This window comes from Borostomias antarcticus (genome assembly GCF_949987555.1).
Source record: "Borostomias antarcticus genome assembly, chromosome: 22".
Classification (NCBI taxonomy): domain Eukaryota; kingdom Metazoa; phylum Chordata; class Actinopteri; order Stomiiformes; family Stomiidae; genus Borostomias; species Borostomias antarcticus.
In genome coordinates, this window is record NC_140255.1 from 14,672,977 (window position 1) to 14,690,068 (window position 17,092).

At 45.3% G+C, this 17,092-nt stretch overlaps 2 protein-coding genes across 2 annotated transcripts in view; both read left to right on the forward strand.

Annotated features, from left to right (window-relative positions):
* The window catches only part of LOC311323977 (zinc finger MIZ domain-containing protein 1-like), a 111,956-nt gene extending 101,489 nt beyond the window's left edge, over positions 1-10,467 (forward strand). The window contains exons 11-23 of the mRNA XM_084456317.1: positions 120-302; positions 480-554; positions 691-859; positions 1,279-1,420; positions 2,077-2,287; positions 3,095-3,200; positions 4,322-4,482; positions 4,848-4,915; positions 5,043-5,111; positions 5,218-5,462; positions 5,588-5,751; positions 6,042-6,311; positions 6,735-10,467. Coding sequence (XP_084312443.1) covers positions 120-302; positions 480-554; positions 691-859; positions 1,279-1,420; positions 2,077-2,287; positions 3,095-3,200; positions 4,322-4,482; positions 4,848-4,915; positions 5,043-5,111; positions 5,218-5,462; positions 5,588-5,751; positions 6,042-6,311; positions 6,735-6,842 — 1,971 coding nt within the window. The 3' untranslated portion in view covers positions 6,843-10,467. The remainder of the gene's footprint in view (positions 1-119; positions 303-479; positions 555-690; positions 860-1,278; positions 1,421-2,076; positions 2,288-3,094; positions 3,201-4,321; positions 4,483-4,847; positions 4,916-5,042; positions 5,112-5,217; positions 5,463-5,587; positions 5,752-6,041; positions 6,312-6,734) is intronic.
* Positions 10,468-11,168: 701 nt separating this feature from the next.
* Positions 11,169-14,402, forward strand: ppifb (peptidylprolyl isomerase Fb). Its single transcript, XM_084455954.1, has 6 exons — positions 11,169-11,381; positions 12,578-12,608; positions 12,713-12,801; positions 12,884-12,980; positions 13,346-13,421; positions 13,517-14,402. Exons 1-6 carry the CDS (start codon positions 11,229-11,231, stop codon positions 13,650-13,652), a joined length of 582 nt encoding a protein of 193 aa, XP_084312080.1. The 5' UTR covers positions 11,169-11,228; the 3' UTR covers positions 13,653-14,402.
* Positions 14,403-17,092: the final 2,690 nt, after the last annotated feature.

The window sequence follows — 17,092 nt, forward strand, 5'->3', positions numbered from 1 at the left end:
AGTACTCTCTCTGGTCGCCCTCTTACCAGTAAGAGTTAATTAACTTAATTTGAAGAGAACGTTCACAGCTGCTAGCTGATTTACCAGACTGTCTCTGTTCGTCCCTTCTGTCCTCTCAGCCTAACTACGGCGGCCAGCAGTACGGACCAAACAGCCAGTTCCCCAGCCAGCAGGGGCAGTACCCCGCCCCCAACGCCTCCAGGCCCCTCCCCTCCCCTAACTACCCTGGCCAAAGGATGCCCGGCCAGCAGATCCCGGGCCAGTATCCCCCTCCCAGCGGCACCATGGGCCAGTACTACAAGGTGAGGAGGCAGACGCAACCGCAGACACTCAGAGGTGTGGCTCTAGCTTGTCCTTGGACGAGCCCTCCATCTGTCCAACAGGGCGACTGCAGTGAAACACAGATCCCAGTCCTGCACCGCTCCATAGGTAACGTAATCCAAAACCTGACAGTGTTTCCTGTGTTGTTTGTTTTGTAGCAGGAGCAGTTTAACGGCCAGAACAACAACTTCTCTGGGAGTGGATATCAATACAGCCAGGGCCATATGAACGGCGTAAGTCTTCCTGCTTCACTAGGCCTCCTGTACGGTGGTGTTCTCCTGTCTGGGAGCACAAACACACATTCGTCCATCCGTGGCTGTAATCCCCCAGTCATGTTGTTGTTGTTATTGTTGTTTATCCCGGCTGCAGCCCCCCAGGCCGGTGGGTAACTACCCCCACTCCCCGGTGCCGGGCAACCCCACCCCGCCCATGACCCCAGGCAGCAGCATCCCCCCGTACCTGTCGCCCAACCAGGAAGTCAAGCCCCCGTTCCCCCCAGACATCAAACCAAATATCACCACACTTCCTCCCCCTCCAGGTGAGGCGTTACGCCCGCTGAGACAGAACTCAGAAGAACTCTCAAATATTCTGTACTTTGGATATATTACATTAGTCATTTTGCAGATGCTTTTATCCAAAGCGACTTACAGCAATTGCATTTAACGGAAGCAGTCTGTGTACTACTACAGTACTTGCCAGAACTCACAAGTGCATCTCCTTTCTAAACAGAAAGGAATAAGAGCATAATCTAGTGCTAAAGAGAAGCAAATTATTATTATTATTATTATTACTAGCAGTAGTAGTATATTGTAACATATTGTAATATATTGTCAGACAATGCTTGAAAAATAGATGACAATGCAGTAGCATTTCTCTCATAAACCTGCTTGTAACAGCTGTTACTGAATGTCCCTATCAATGATGTAACCCCTCTCTTCTCCACTCTGCCCTCCCCAGCCAATCCCAACGAGGAGCTGCGTCTGACGTTCCCGGTGAGGGACGGGGTGGTCCTAGAGCCCTTCAGGCTGGAGCACAACCTGGCGGTCAGTAACCACGTCTTCCATCTACGGCCCACCGTGCACCAGACCCTCATGTGGAGGTAAGGGCGCCACCTGGAGGCTCCGAGATACATGAATAAAACAAGATGGGACAAATGTTCCACACTCTATCTCTATGCATAATGTACTACTCAGCTAACTGCACCATACAGCCTCTGTGTTCCATATACAGCACGCCAGTACTTACATACTTACATACACCAGTGTTTACATACACCAGCGCTTACATACACCACTGCTTACATACATCACTGCTTACACACACCACTGCTTACACACACCACTGCTTACACACACCCCTGCTTACACACACCACTGCTTACACACACCACTGCTTACACACACCCCTGCTTACACACACCCCTGCTTACACACACCACTGCTTACACACACCCCTGCTTACACACACCACTGCTTACACACACCACTGCTTACACACACCCCTGCTTACACACACCCCTGCTTACACACACCCCTGCTTACACACACCCCTGCTTACACACACCACTGCTTACACACACCACTGCTTACACACACCCCTGCTTACACACACCACTGCTTACACACACCACTGCTTACACACACCACTGCTTACACACACCACTGCTTACACACACCCCTGCTTACACACACCCCTGCTTACACACACCAGCGCTGCGCTCTCTCAGTCATAATGACAGAACCGTCCCTGTCGCAGGTCGGACCTGGAGTTGCAGTTTAAGTGCTACCACCACGAGGACCGTCAGATGAACACCAACTGGCCGGCGTCTGTCCAGGTCAGCGTTAACGCCACTCCCCTCACCATCGAGCGGGGCGACAACAAGACGTCCCACAAGCCCCTGCACCTGAAACACGTGTGCCAGCCAGGCAGGAACACCATCCAGATCACAGTCACAGCGTGCTGCTGTGTGAGTACTCGCTCCTGCTGCTACTGCCTGTAATGACGAAGATGATGATGATGATGATGATGGGGATTATGGTGGTGATGATGATGATGATGATGGTGGTGATGGTAATGTTGATGGTGATGGTGGTGATGATGATCATGATGATGATGATGATAGTGATGACGATGATGGTGATGTTGATGATGATGGTGATCATGGTAACGATGATAGTGATGATGGTGATGATGATGGTGGTGACGATGATGGTGATGATGATAGTGGTGATGATGATTATGATGATGATGATGATGATGATGGTGATGATGATGATTATGGTGGTGATGTGATGGGGATGATGGTGATGATAGTGATGATGATGATGATAATGATGATAGTGGTGATGATGATGATTATGGTGGTGATGATGCCAGTGGTGGTGATGACGGTGGTGGTGATGATGGTGGTGATGTTGGTGGTGATGATGATGATGGTGGTGATGATGGTGGTGGTGGTGGTGATGATGATGATGGTGGTGATGATGGTGGTGGTGATGACGGTGGTGGTGGTGATGATGATGATGGTGGTGGTGATGGTGGTGGTGATGACGGTGGTGATGGTGGTGGTGATGATGATGATGGTGGTGATGATGGTGGTGGTGATGATGGTGGTGATGGTGGTGGTGGTGATGACGGTGGTGGTGATGATGATGATGGTGATGATGATGATGGTGGTGATGGTGGTGGTGATGATGATGACGATGGTGGTGGTGGTGATGATGATGATGATGGTGGTGATGGTGATGATGACGATGACTCTTTCTCCCCACAGTCGCACCTGTTCGTGCTGCAGCTGGTCCACAGGCCGTCAGTGCGCTCCGTCCTCCAGGGCTTACTGAAGAAGAGACTGCTGCCCGCTGAGCACTGCATCACCAAAGGTACAGAGACACGGCCACACGCCCCATAACCATACCATCCATACCATCCATACCATCCATACCATCCATACCATCCATACCATCCATACCCATACCATCCATACCCATACCATCCATGCCATCCATACCATCCATACCCATACCATCCATACCATCCATACCATCCATACCCATACCATCCATACCATCCATACCATCCATACCCATGCCATCCATACCATCCATACCCATACCATCCATACCATCCATACCATCCATACCCATACCATCCATACCCATACCATCCATACCCATACCATCCATACCATCCATACCATCCATACCATCCATACCCATACCATCCATACCATCCATACCCATACCATCCATACCCATACCATCCATACCATCCATACCCATACCATCCATACCCATACCATCCATACCATCCATACCATCCATACCCATACCATCCATACCATCCATACCATCCATACCCATACCATCCATACCATCCATACCCATACCATCCATACCATCCATACCATCCATACCATCCATACCCATACCATCCATACCATCCATACCATCCATACCCATACCATCCATACCATCCATACCATCCATACCATCCATACCATCCATACCATCCATACCCATTCCATCCATACCATCCATACCATCCATACCATCCATACCCATACCATCCATACCCATACCATCCATACCATCCATACCATCCATACCATCCATACCATCCATACCATCCATACCCATTCCATCCATTCCATCCATACCATCCATACCATCCATACCCATTCCATCTATACCCCTACCATCCATACCCATACCATCCATACCATCCATACCCATACCATCCATACCCATACCATCCATAACTATACCATCCAGCCTCTCTGTGTCTCCATCATACCTGACCAATAGGCAGTAACCTTCTCTCACCCTCTCTCTTTCTCTCTCTCTCTCTCTCTCTCTCTCTGTCTCTCTCTCTTTCTATCGCTCTTTCTTTCTGTCTCTCTCTCCCTCTCTCCACCCTCTCTGTCTCTCTCTCTCTTCCTGAATTTCTCTCTGTCTCCCTCTTTCTGTCTGTCTCTCTCTCTCACGCTTTCTCTCTCTCACAGTCAAGAGGAACTTCAGCAGCGTGACGGCGTCCTCTGGGAACACCACTCTCAACGGCGAGGATGGCGTGGAGCAGACGGCCATCAAGGTCTCCCTGAAATGTCCAATCACCTTCCGGCGGATCCAGCTGCCAGCAAGAGGCCATGACTGTAAACACGTCCAGGTACCATAGGCCTCGTCTCTGTGCCGCTAGTACAGCTGCTCTGAAGGATTCATTTGGCACCATGTAACGTGGTAATTGGACTGCACTTATATAGTGCTATTATCCAAAGCGCTGTACAATGGCTTCTCATTGACCCACTCACACACACATTCACACACCAATGGCGGCCAGCTGCCATGCAAGGTGCCAGCCTGCTCATTGGGAGCAATTCGGGGTTCAGTGTCCTGCCCAAGGACACAGTGTCCTGCCCAAGGACACTTCACATGTGGACAGGAGGAGCTGGGATTCGAACCAGCCACTCCCCTACGATCACAGGAGATCGTTATGGCGATGATGATTGACTGTCTTGTATGATTTCTCCGCAGTGCTTTGATCTGGAGTCGTACTTACAGCTGAACTGTGAGCGGGGAACATGGCGGTGTCCTGTATGCAAGTATGTTTCTGAAGCTCAGCTACAGTACATGAAAGAGCAGCGGTAGATCACAAATATCATTACAAGGACAAGCGGTATGTCTTCAGTCGTAGACTAATCCCTTTTCTCACGGCATCCCTCCTCTCAGTAAAACAGCGTTGCTGGAAGGACTGGAAGTGGACCAGTACATGTGGGGAATCCTGAATGCCATCCAAAAGTAAGCCACGAGACAAACTCATGAAAGAGATTCCTCTGAATCTTCCGCCGACTGATAACCATGAATGTTAGAACTCTGACCATCTCCACTGTCCCCTCCCTCTCAGCTCGGAGTTCGAGGAGGTCACCATCGACCCCACGTGCAGCTGGCGACCCGTCGCCATCAAGTCTGACATCCACATCAAGGAGGACCCGGACGGACCCATGGCCAAGAGGTTCAAGACCATGAGCCCCAGCCAGATGATCATGCCCAACGTGATGGAGATGATCGCCCAGCTCGGTCCGGGACCCTCCCCCTACCCCTCGCTACCGGCCCAGCAGGGGGGCAACAACACCGAATACGGCAGCCAAGGTAGCAACAATGTTTTAAACACGGCGAATGATCCGAAACGAAATCCCCTATACTATCCCAGTGGCGTTGAAAATGAAAGTGCTCTAAAGTGGGGTGTGTTGGTTTTGGTTTTGTGGACCCTATAGGCAACAGTTACCAAGGGCACGGAAACTTTGACTTCCCCCACGGGAACCCTGGTGGTACGTCGATGAACGACTTCATGCCCGGTCCCCAGCTGTCCCACCCCCCGGATATGCCCAGCGGCCTGATGGCTCAGGACAAGCCGCTCTCGCACAGCATGCCGGACACAGTGAGTCACCCTGGACCAACCGCTACACACAGGAGAGCTCTGCTCCACTTGCGCTGGACTGATGGTGTTGGCTGTTGTTTTCTGACCATTTTCTCTCCCTCCCTCCCTCTCTCTGTGTCTCTACCTCTCTCTCTCTCTCTTCCTCCCTCCCTTCCCCTCTCCCTCTCTCTCTCCCTCCCTCCCTCTCTTTCTCTCTGTCGCTCCCTCTCTTTCTCTCTCTCTCACTCTCTCTCTCTCTCCCTTCCTCCCTCTGTCTCTCCCTCTTTCTCTCTCTCTCCCTCCCTCCATAGATACCTCATCCTGCCAGCACTGATCACACACACAGCTCGTTACAGCAGCAGCAGCAGCAGAGCTTGCACGGCCCCCCTCACCCTGGCAGCCAATCGGGGCCTCAGCTGCACCACGGCGGGCCTCCCCAGCCCTCGCGGCAGGCCCCGCCCCCGCAGCAGTCGGGCCCCAACAGCCATCCGCACGGCGAGCTGACCTTCAACACTTCCAGCAGCCTAGAGGGCGGGGCCGGGGGGCAGGGGGCCTCGGACATGCCTGAGCCATCCCTGGACGTAAGTGGGGCCAACATTCTCTTCAGCACAGCACTAGTCTGACTCAGCGGCTATGTAGGTTTCGGGGATAAGCCTTGTAATTCGTTTATTACTGGCCGATCAGTGGCGACTGAACCGAATCCCGGCCCGATCAGATTCAATTCAGACTATGTGAAACAACGACAATCTACTGTAGCAACCGCTCCGCCCAAGATGATTGTGATTGGTTTAAAGAAATTCAAGTGTTTTTCTCCCCCGCTATCCCCGAATGGTAATGAGTCCAGCCAGACCTTTCTCCAACACTGGCACAGCGTAAACGAAGTGTAGAGATAGGTCTGGCTATGCGAGACTAACACTACACTGATCCAGGCCAAATAGGATTCATTCGCTGATTCAACTCTGCCCATAAGGATACCTGACCGTTGTGTCTTCTTCTTTCCACAGCTTCTTCCAGAGCTGGCCAACCCTGACGAGTTGCTCTCCTACCTGGACCCCCCAGATCTCCCGAGCAATAGCAATGATGACCTCCTCTCGCTCTTTGAAAACAACTGAGACAGCTCAGAGACACAGACAGACACGCACACACACACACACACAGACACACACACTCATTAAGAGCTTGTTGAGACTGCCTGGAGTCCAACCGGGGACAGTCGCTCAGTACTTGACAAACAGAAAGATGCACTCCCTTCCTCTTCTTCCTCCTGTACAGTTTTGGTCCTCCAGCGCAGACAGACAGATCGACCGACTGACTGACTGACTGACTGACTGACTGACTGACTGAACGAGCTTTTCAGACTCCGAGACGCGCCAGCCCGCCCTCTGCTTTGTGGCGATCTCTCTGAACTGTGCAGCTCCGTTCAGTTGATCTTGTATGTCACACGGCGTCTGTGTGCACATTAGGAAAGTGTTGTAGCATTTTTAAATTCATATTTTGTTTCCTTTCGAGAAGAAAAGGAATTCATTGTATAAAAGAAAATAATTGGGGTAAAAAACAAACAAACAAAAACTGCCCTATCTGGCCAATGTATCCACATGGTTGTTCCAATGTGTGTAATATCTACATGGTTGTTCCACCCTGAGAAGCCACTGCTCAGCCCAGCGTCTCAGCCCTTTCTCCAGACTGGTTTAGTAGCACTGTTTGTCTGTGGCGCATCGTTCTAAAAGCACAAGAGATTACGGCAATGCAAGAATACATCTCCAAATACATCTCAAAGGGAAGGAAACGAGAGGAGAAACAAAATCAACAGGAGGACTCATCTCTCACTGTCAAACTGTTTTGTTTTTTGTTCTGCCCCCCCCCCCCCACACACACACACACACATACACCTCCCCCCACAAGTAATTGAATAGCTTCCACTTCATCTTCCGACAATAATTTGCAAGGAGCTGGAGTGGAATGGAATCCCCTTCCTTCCTTTGGGAGCTTTCTGAGGGAAGGAGAGCTGTCTGATTGGAACAAGCACTGGGAGGAGTTGGACTGGGCTGTCACCTTTTTGGGAGAGAGGTTCCACAAAAACAAACTCACATGCTGAAATGGGCAGATCTATCCAGAGAATAGCATTTTTGTACTGTTCTACTGTTACATAATGTATGTAGTTCCCCTCCGACTAGACAGAGGGGAGAGGCAGGTGTACTGCACACAAGAGAACTGGTTGTAATAACTATACTGTTGCTTCTAGCTAGGACTCCATCCTTGCTGTTGTCTCTGCATGGGCCTTGTGCTGCTCGCAATCCCATTTTTGCAAAGTTGCGTCTCTCTCCCCGTTTACTTATGTACTGTTTAAGTAGTATATGAAGTGCATGTGTGCCAAGCCCTCGTCTAGTGATATTCCAAGTGGTAAAGCTAGTGTGTTTCCTTCTCAGTTGCTTCCACAGCTATCAACTTTTCATTTCTGTCTGATGTAGTCTGATTGATTTAACACTAACATTTGAAGGGATTACGCTGATATTAGCAATACACACCTATCATGTATTTGCTGGTGATATTATGTTTTGATATTGTGTTATTTTTTTCCTTTATATTATTTGTTGTTGCAAATTTAAACTATTCATCAACCATTGGGACATTGCTTATCATCACCAAAGTAAGGGGGAATGGAAGAGATTTTTTGCATGTCTCTGAGTGTGTGTGTGTGTGTGCGCGCGCGCGCCCGCCCGTGCGCATGTGTGCTTCAGTGCGTGTGTGCTGGCGCATGTGTTTGTAAGTGGGTGTTTGTGTGTGTGTGTCTGTGTCTGGGTGTGTGTGTGTGTGTGTGTGTGTGTCTGTGTGTAAATGTACTGCGGGTTTCTTATTTCAAAGATATTGAGGAAAAACAAACATGCTTCATCCATCACTACTTTTAAAAGTCTGGTTTTTAAAGCAGTATTGGAGCTGATATTTTGCCACATTTGTTTTCAATTTCACTTTAAGAGAAGAGTACTGTTCAGTATGCAAATGTATTATTTTTTAAGAAAAGCTATTGTAAATATCATTGTGAATATTTTTGTATCATCTTGATAATGTTTGTCCTTTTCGTGATTGGTTGTCCAACCTATCCACGTATCCTCCCAAACTCCACCATCGACAGTCTCTACAAGTCTTGTCTTTCTCTCCTAGCAGATCCAAAATGTCTCATAAGCTATGAACTGCAGCTACTTGACCCAGCTAGACTCCATAGTTCAGACAGGTCATTGCTGTCATCATCTCCATGCTGTTCATCTCTGGCCTTGGCCTTGCCACCATGCCATTCTGAGACACATCTCTCTGTCAAGGTCTGATAAAGAAATTCACCGATGTCCTTTAGTGCTCCGAGTTACTAGACCGAGGAACCATTGATATGTTCATGAATTCATATTCACATTTTATCAGTAAGACCGAACAATAATAATTTCAAAAGCTGTGATCTCAGCTGGCTTTCAATGTAATTAGAAACCATGTGAATATCATAATTGTTGCTAATTGTCAATATACATTGGTATTTGAAAGATATATCACGGCCTTATTTTGAATAAATTTATGATATTGTTTTTATTTTTGTTATGGAAAATGTGGCTTTTTTAAAGCTTATGACCATTTAATTGTTTTTAGCCCATTTTAATGTTATTTCATTTTTTCTTTTGGTAAATTATTTTGTATCAGTTTTCTTTTCTTACTAAAATGTAAGGCTAGAAATATAATTTCTTCTAAGTGTAGCAATGTACTGATTAAAACATCTTGATTATTGTAAACATAATATTTTAAACTTCAATATGCTTTAGAAATATGTTTTGTTCCTGTAAAGAAAGACTGTTTCATGTTATTTGTGTCACTAATCGATCAACTTTGTAACAGTGAAATCAATGGTCGGTCTCTTAGTAACAACACACTGCCACACTATTTCTTTTCATTAGTATTGGAACAGAAACCATATAATGTATCAATCCCATGGAGATAGCCATCATTTCACACTTATTTACATATTAGCCAATTTCATATATTAGGCAGAACCCCAAATCTGTAGTTGCACAAACAGGAGTATCTTTCTGGGGGAAATACAGTTTGAAAAAAGGATATGAAAAGAGAGGAAAGGCATGCCCATCCACTCTGGTCTAGAATGGAGATGGCAGCGCAAGACGAGGTCAGTGTGGGTCCATGACCGTAGGAAGCCTGTACATATGTAAATGAACATAGACATGTGAACAGAAATGTATTCATCTTCCCTGGGAATGAGCATTGTTTCTTCAGAATAATAAAACGCTTGCAACCCCTCTAATGGAAGTGGCTGGATATGGAAAATGATGAAACTTGTTAGCTAGTGTCTGTGGAAATCTCTTTGGCATTTTGTTCCCCCTCTGTAATATACTTTAGCCTCTTTTTGTTAGGGGAACTGGGACAGCTCTGTTTTACATGTATTAGCCTACATGTTCTAGTCTGTCACCTGCATACTCTGGGGTGCTACCATGAAAAAGATGATGAAGAAAATACTGGGAGGAGTGGGGAATGGGTCCAAAAGATTGTAACCAAATCCATAGTTTGTACAATTTTTGATATCATGATCAGATGGAAAAGATGAAATGGTACAATCTACGGTGATTCATGCAAATGTGGCCATTGTCTTTATGTTGTACATTGTATGTACAATCATTTCATATTCTAAACTGGTCAGAAAATAAAGGAACTAATTGTGATTTTTAGTCTTGCAGAATTGTATGTAGTTAGATGATGTGACAACCTAATATTTATCTAATAAATATGTATTCAGATGATACCTGTATGTTGTTGTGGACTTGTCATTTGTCATTTGCATAGAAGTTGAGATGCCATTGGCTACATTTTGCATTTTGTCCACCTCAAGATGAGACATGCAAAACTGACGAAGCAAGCTTTTCAACTGAAACACATGACCCAGACTAGGCTACATATTCAAAACAGTCTATTAACCAGATTAGATCCTCAAATACCAGGTCTCTTTCAAGAAAACTGTGATATGTGAGCCTATATGATACTCTTTTTATTTTATTATGACATTTGCACCAATATCACATTCATGTGATGTACAAAATGAGTTGTGTCAGTGTCTGGAAGATGCACCACACTTTAATACATATCAATCTTTAGTCCATGACATCCTCAAATAAACTAAGATGACTTAGCTGCATGAAAAATATATGCTGGAGGCATAGATTATTCTTGTTTTTATTTATTAACGGTAGGCTCATGCAAATCCTTTGCATACAGTTTTAATACGTGACTTTGTTTTGTGTGCACTACTGTGCGTTAAAATGTGCCAGAGTGCGCTCTGCACACAAAGCAAGCGCATAGGCGCGCAGCATGGTGCAGCACTGATGCCCACAGTTACACTGGACATACACTTCCGAGTGAGTATGGAGTGTTTCCTGCATGGATGGTTTCCTGTTGCCGCTATGTAAGCGCGTCATTTCTTTCATTCTGTGTCACTGTCCACACAGGGAGCAAATATGCTTATTATATCAAACCGGATAAAGTTGTGTTCTTTGGCGTTTACCGCCGCTCGTATGTACTCTAGCGGCCCTGTGGCTGCCAAGAAAAACCCGACTGTCTACTTCGACATTGCTGCAGACAATCAGCCGCTTGGAAGAGTAACTTTTGAGGTATAAACCGCGCTGCTATGCAGTTATGCATCTTTATTATTAGTAGACCGTCAGTAGGCATAATAGTCTAAAGGGATTTCAGAGAACCAGTCTATTTTACACAATTCAAGGGTGCTGAATGCCAAATAAAACCTGTTCCAAAGCAAAAGTGATTTTTTGACCTTCCAAAGGGTCGCCAAATTGCCAAAGTCGAGGCCTTTAACAGTCTCTTCAATAACTCTGTAACCAGGCAAGCAACATTTCAGAGAACTGTTTAGTAGGGTACCTCAGGGGGACTCCTTAAACAATTTTGGAATAAGGCTGTAACAACAAAATGTGAAAAAAGTGAAGGGGTGTGAATACTTTCCGGATGCACTGTACGTGATCATGTATAAAACAATCTGGCGATGAAGGGAATAATGTCCAGGGAGCAGGGGGTGGGCAGTGGCAGGCAGGTCCTGAGATATAGGGAGAAACCAGGTGAGCACAAGAGAAACACAGGGTGGTCACAAGTCACAGCCATAGGCTCGTCACTAGACAACACTAGGGGTAAGATTCGTTACCTAGTCTAGTCACTAGTCCACATTCATAAAAGGAGTTCGGTCATTTCTCTGTTGCTGACATGTCTTTCGCAGAATATGCACACACAGGTGTAATCTACAGGTCTCCCACTTGTTCTTGGGAACAGTTTTTTTTTTTTTTTAATTCAGCACCCTTGAATTATGTAAAATAGGCTGGTTCCCGACTTTTACCCCCAAATGCCTCTTTACTTTCACATTTTTCAGAAATCACTCTAGACTAGTAAGCTAGTGTATGTTTTATCTAAACTAGGATTTTTGGAAAAAATACTGTGAATTAGCAACTAGAAGGTTACTTTAGTATCCGAATGAAGGCAGGTGTTCTAAGAAACTCCACCCCTGTGGTAATTATCCTTAGTAAAAATGACTCACTCATTAGAATGAATTGGTAGGCTATAGGCTTCTAAAAGACTCTAGAAACTGTGTGAGACGTGTAGCCGATGGTTCGACAGGTGTCTTGCAATTAATAGGAATTCTACTTACTGTATTCTAAACGCTTGCATAGCTGAATGAATTCTACTGTAACTGTATTCTAAACGTTTGCATAGCTGAATGAATTCTACTGTAACTGTATTCTAAACGTTTGCATAGCTGAATGAATTCTACTGTAACTGTATTCTAAACGTTTGCATCTTTTAGCTGAACGCCGATGTGGTCCCAAAAACTGCAGGTACTGTAGGCGGAAGCAACCATGGGTCAACAATTGCACATCATTTTCCGCACTTTATACTACTACTGTAATCTGTCTAATAAAACATTTGTCTTTTGCTTTAGAAAACTTCAGAGCGCTGTGTACAGGAGAGCATGGTTTCGGTTACAAAGGATCCATTTTCCACAGAGTGATCCCTCAGTTCATGTGCCAGGTAGGCCGTCCTAAACTGAGATCTCCTTTCCTCCCGTGAGCTTTCTATAAACAACTCTGTTATTCCTTATTTTTCTACTCAGGGTGGAGACTTTACTAATCACAACGGGACCGGAGGGAAGTCCATCTATGGATGGAAGTTCCCAGATGAGAATTTCAAACTGAAGCACACTGGGCCTGGTAAAAATGATCTGGCTTTCTGTGCAGCCCTGTACTGAGCTTGGAACCTGGATCCTAAATCCATATCCCTTCTTTACCACTAGATGGCAGCATTATGTTTCTATCAGCAGAGCATAATGAACTCAGCGTGGTTGAATATGATGACCTATTTTTATTCAGATGAGCATAAGGAGTTGATTTACCATAATTGTTTTTTCTAAGAATGTAAGGCCATAATTCTCCTGATATTCAGATTGGGGGAGTAACGGCCTCTCTTCAAGCCAAATCAGAGCCATTCTCCACAACTCCGCCTAAGTTTGGTCTACAGCTGTGGATGTGCAATAATCAAATGAATATGAACTAATATTTGCACATTTGTCTTCTAGGAATCCTGTCTATGGCCAATGCTGGACCCAACACCAACGGATCCCAGTTCTTCATCTGCACCGCAAAGACAGAATGGTACACGCTGAGACACGACTGATTTAGGGAACACCGCTGTGGCTTTTTCACAGTCGGGGGCAATGACAATAAGCCTCTTCTCTCCCCCCCCCCAGGCTGGATGGCAGACATGTTGTCTTTGGCTGCATCAAGGAGGGAATAGACGTGGTCAAGAAAGTGGAGTCCTTCGGATCCCGGTCTGGGGGCACCTCCATGAAGATCACCATCTCAGACTGTGGAGAGCTCCAGTAGACGCTGGGCAGTCAGCAAACCTGCTCACTCCCTACTGTGATTTTACTGTGAAATAGTCACTCCAACAGTGGATCTACTGTTCATTTGTGGTACATGGTGCTGCAGCTGATTGGTTGACAGGAGTATGTATATTTTTCAGGGACATGGTGTATTTTGGAAACTTTGAACTTAAAGGGCAATGCTCGTTTTTGACAACCTGGCTCACATTCTCTGCGCTACGATCGTTGTTGGTGCCGAGAATATTGTCGTCGTCATTCGTCAGCAACAATCCGATCGTAGCGCAGAGAATGTGAGCCGGAGAATAGCCAGTCTGCGCGCTGGCCTGTGCGCATGCGTGCTGGAGCAAGTGGGGAAAGGCGTGTAAAGATCATATTACAGAGGCTAAAGACCCCGTATTTGAAAACCACAACAATGCCTCGCGTTGAGGAATCTCAACTGTCGATTCATCCAATCTGATTGATGAAAACAACCGTTTAGCGGCCGAAAATAGATTTTGAGAAACTGCATTCTCGGTGCCCCGATCACCGTCATTACATGGATATACTGGCTCGCGCTGGATTTTAAATTTCTTCTACAGGCCTCCGAACTACACAAAAGTGATCTCGGTGAGTCAAACTTCTTATAATATGTCGTAAATAAGGTCCAGGTTGTCAAAAACGAGCATTGCCCTTTAAACTGGTCATTCATTTCTAACAAGCACTTCACTGGTATCAAACATGCATTAACTCAATTAATGTGAACTAACCTCAGAACTGTGTGCATATGATGTGATTCAGTAATAAAACAAACTTGAAATACAACTTGTTTTGAAAGGGGAGAACAATCACTTCTGAAATAAATACATTTTATTCATTTACTCCTCCCCTGCTCCGCCTGTGTTCTGTCGATGTCGTCTCTGTTGTCGTCGTTGCTCTCTGTTCAGGGGGTATTGCTGCTTTCTTCTGGTATTCCACTATGCGTCGGCTAGTGGAAGCCGGGGAATTACACTAGCTTAGTCTGTGGCGCTCTGTGGTGATCGTGGGCCGAAACATCTCCGAAGGGCCATCCAGCGGTCCCTCCGGTCACCATGGCGGCAGAGACACTAGGCTGTATCTCCCTCGGAACCCACGAAGCGCTGGCCCGTGGAGGCCAGGGACTATAATGTACAGCAGTCCTCCTGTGGCGCTCTTTGACGGTCTTAGTGGGCTGAGTTACCTCCGAGCGTCTTCCCGATCGCGGCCCACTCTGATCGTCATAGAGGCAGGGGGCTAGATGCCGTTCCCTCTTCCGGCCCGGCACTCTGAGCCATCTAGATTGCCGCTTTCCACATGCGTGGTAGGTAGGGGGCCCCCGGATCAGATCACACCGCCCAAAAATGTATATGCTGTATATATTATTGTATGCTAATAAATGGGTAAATTTTGACTAAAGTGATCTCGACTGAAATGAAGTCTCTGACGTACTTCAGGCGAGGCACGGATGTCAACGCCAGGCTAATCGGCAGAGGCTAATCAGTCACACCCCGTATGACGCAACCCACCAGCTGACTGTCAGCTGTCATAGCATTGGTTCAGCTCGCTAGAGCGCATGTATTTAAGCTGTCAAAATACGTCATTGTTCGTATTGCCATTACTGCTGATCGCTCGTATCTGCGCGCTCGCCCCACAGATCACCCCGCCAAAATTCATATTCGTAAAAAATGAATATGCTGTATATATTATTGCATGCTAATAATTGGGTCACTTTTGACTAAAGTGATCTCGACTGAAATTCTGTTTTGCATTACGTGTTCATTTTCATACCTCCCATTTTCAACCTTACAGTATGAGGGTAGTGGCCATTGGTGAAGCAGAAAAATCTGACATGAAAATGGTACCTATTTGTACTACTGTAAAAAAGGGATCAGTCAGACATCCGTCATTTATGAGATTAAAATTGTAATTTTCCATGTGGAGATGAATGAACTTGTCTGTGGTCTGAGGTTTTCTTGCTCCCCCTTCCTGTTTTAGTTGGAGCTTTTATTTGACCAATGGTGGCGCTAAATCAGCCCACCATTTACTTTGGCTGCTTGTATGCAAGATAAGAGAACTGCCCATTGCTGTCTGGACAAAAAGTGAATTTGTTCATCTTTGGTGAGAAAACCAGATAGAGTTGGTGTTGGAAAAGAGATCTTTTGTGGGATCAACTGGCTGTTCTGTTCAAAAGAGAATTAGACTACAGTGCATTCACTCATTGTTGTGATGTAGCCTACACCTCAATTAAAAAGAGGCAATCATGCAGATTTAATAGGTTTTATTACAAATATCCCTCATCACATAGTACTATAGCAAAATAATTTCTTAGGTTTTACAAGCAAGGCACGTTGGGAATGCTGTTCAGAGCGCTAACAGACATTTCAGTTAACACATCTTCCGTAATCAATACATTTGAGCTTCACATATCTTGAGCACATTGAAAGAACACATCATTCCAAAGAAAGCAGAAAATAAAGCATGCACATGCAACCTATTCAACTACATACAGTACAGTATCGCCAGACATCTAGGTCTTATAAACAACAGGCGTTTTTCTTGACAAAGTCAGGCCCTGTCATAGAGCACTGGGTGTTTCTAGTGGGTGCAATACATTCTGCTCCCCAAACTCCCAAAGTCAAGGAAAACAAAAGTGCTTCATTACTGTTAAAATCATCATTAACAAACGTTTTTGGAATGGCATCATACCTGGTACCCTCCAAAACGAGCACAGATTTTCACAGATACTGTAAGTTGGTTTACAACAAATAATTGTTAATACTAATATATTCATCCACTTAATAAATGATAAGTAATGGCTTTTCAAATATATTCAAAATAATGTACCATCCTTTGATAATAATACACATTAATATGTCCTTCTTAGTAAAAACTTGTTGCATATTTTATACAGACAATATCATAGTAAAGGAAACATATTTTCCATATATTCTTTCAGTGAGACAATTAAAAACACAATAAGTCCAATGCAAGTCTTAACATCAAATGCTTCAGCTGGAAATGCACTTTTTTAAAGAATGTTGAACATGAGAAAATGTGGAGTTTGATACAGAAATTTACCAGAAAATAGCAATTATGTTTACTGATTATTTGATTATAAAGTCACTGCACAAATATGCATGTATGCCAATGAAATAATATGCTACACATACAGACTTCATATGTACTGTAGCATATTCCATGCCTACAGCTACATGTAGGCCTACATTTTCAATGTAAACTATTATCACTGCCTTCAAAGGCTATCGATGCCTATTATTCTGATCCATAGCACTTTCTAAAGAAACATGAATATAAAAATTACAATCTGATAACATTGTATAGTATAAACGCCACATATTTTCAAATGAAATACATTTGACCTGAAATGCATGCATCAGACATCATGATAGGCATGGCTAACCGGTTCATAATTCCACAATTCACAGT

Excerpts from the sequence above, each read along its gene's own strand:
- ppifb (XM_084455954.1), top strand. The coding sequence starts at position 11,229 with ATGCTTATTATATCAAACCGGATAAAGTTGTGTTCTTTGGCGTTTACC. Across the intron at positions 11,382-12,577 it reads TTGGAAGAGTAACTTTTGAG|CTGAACGCCGATGTGGTCCC; the intron begins GTATAAACCGCG and ends TGCATCTTTTAG. Across the intron at positions 12,609-12,712 it reads TGTGGTCCCAAAAACTGCAG|AAAACTTCAGAGCGCTGTGT; the intron begins GTACTGTAGGCG and ends CTTTTGCTTTAG.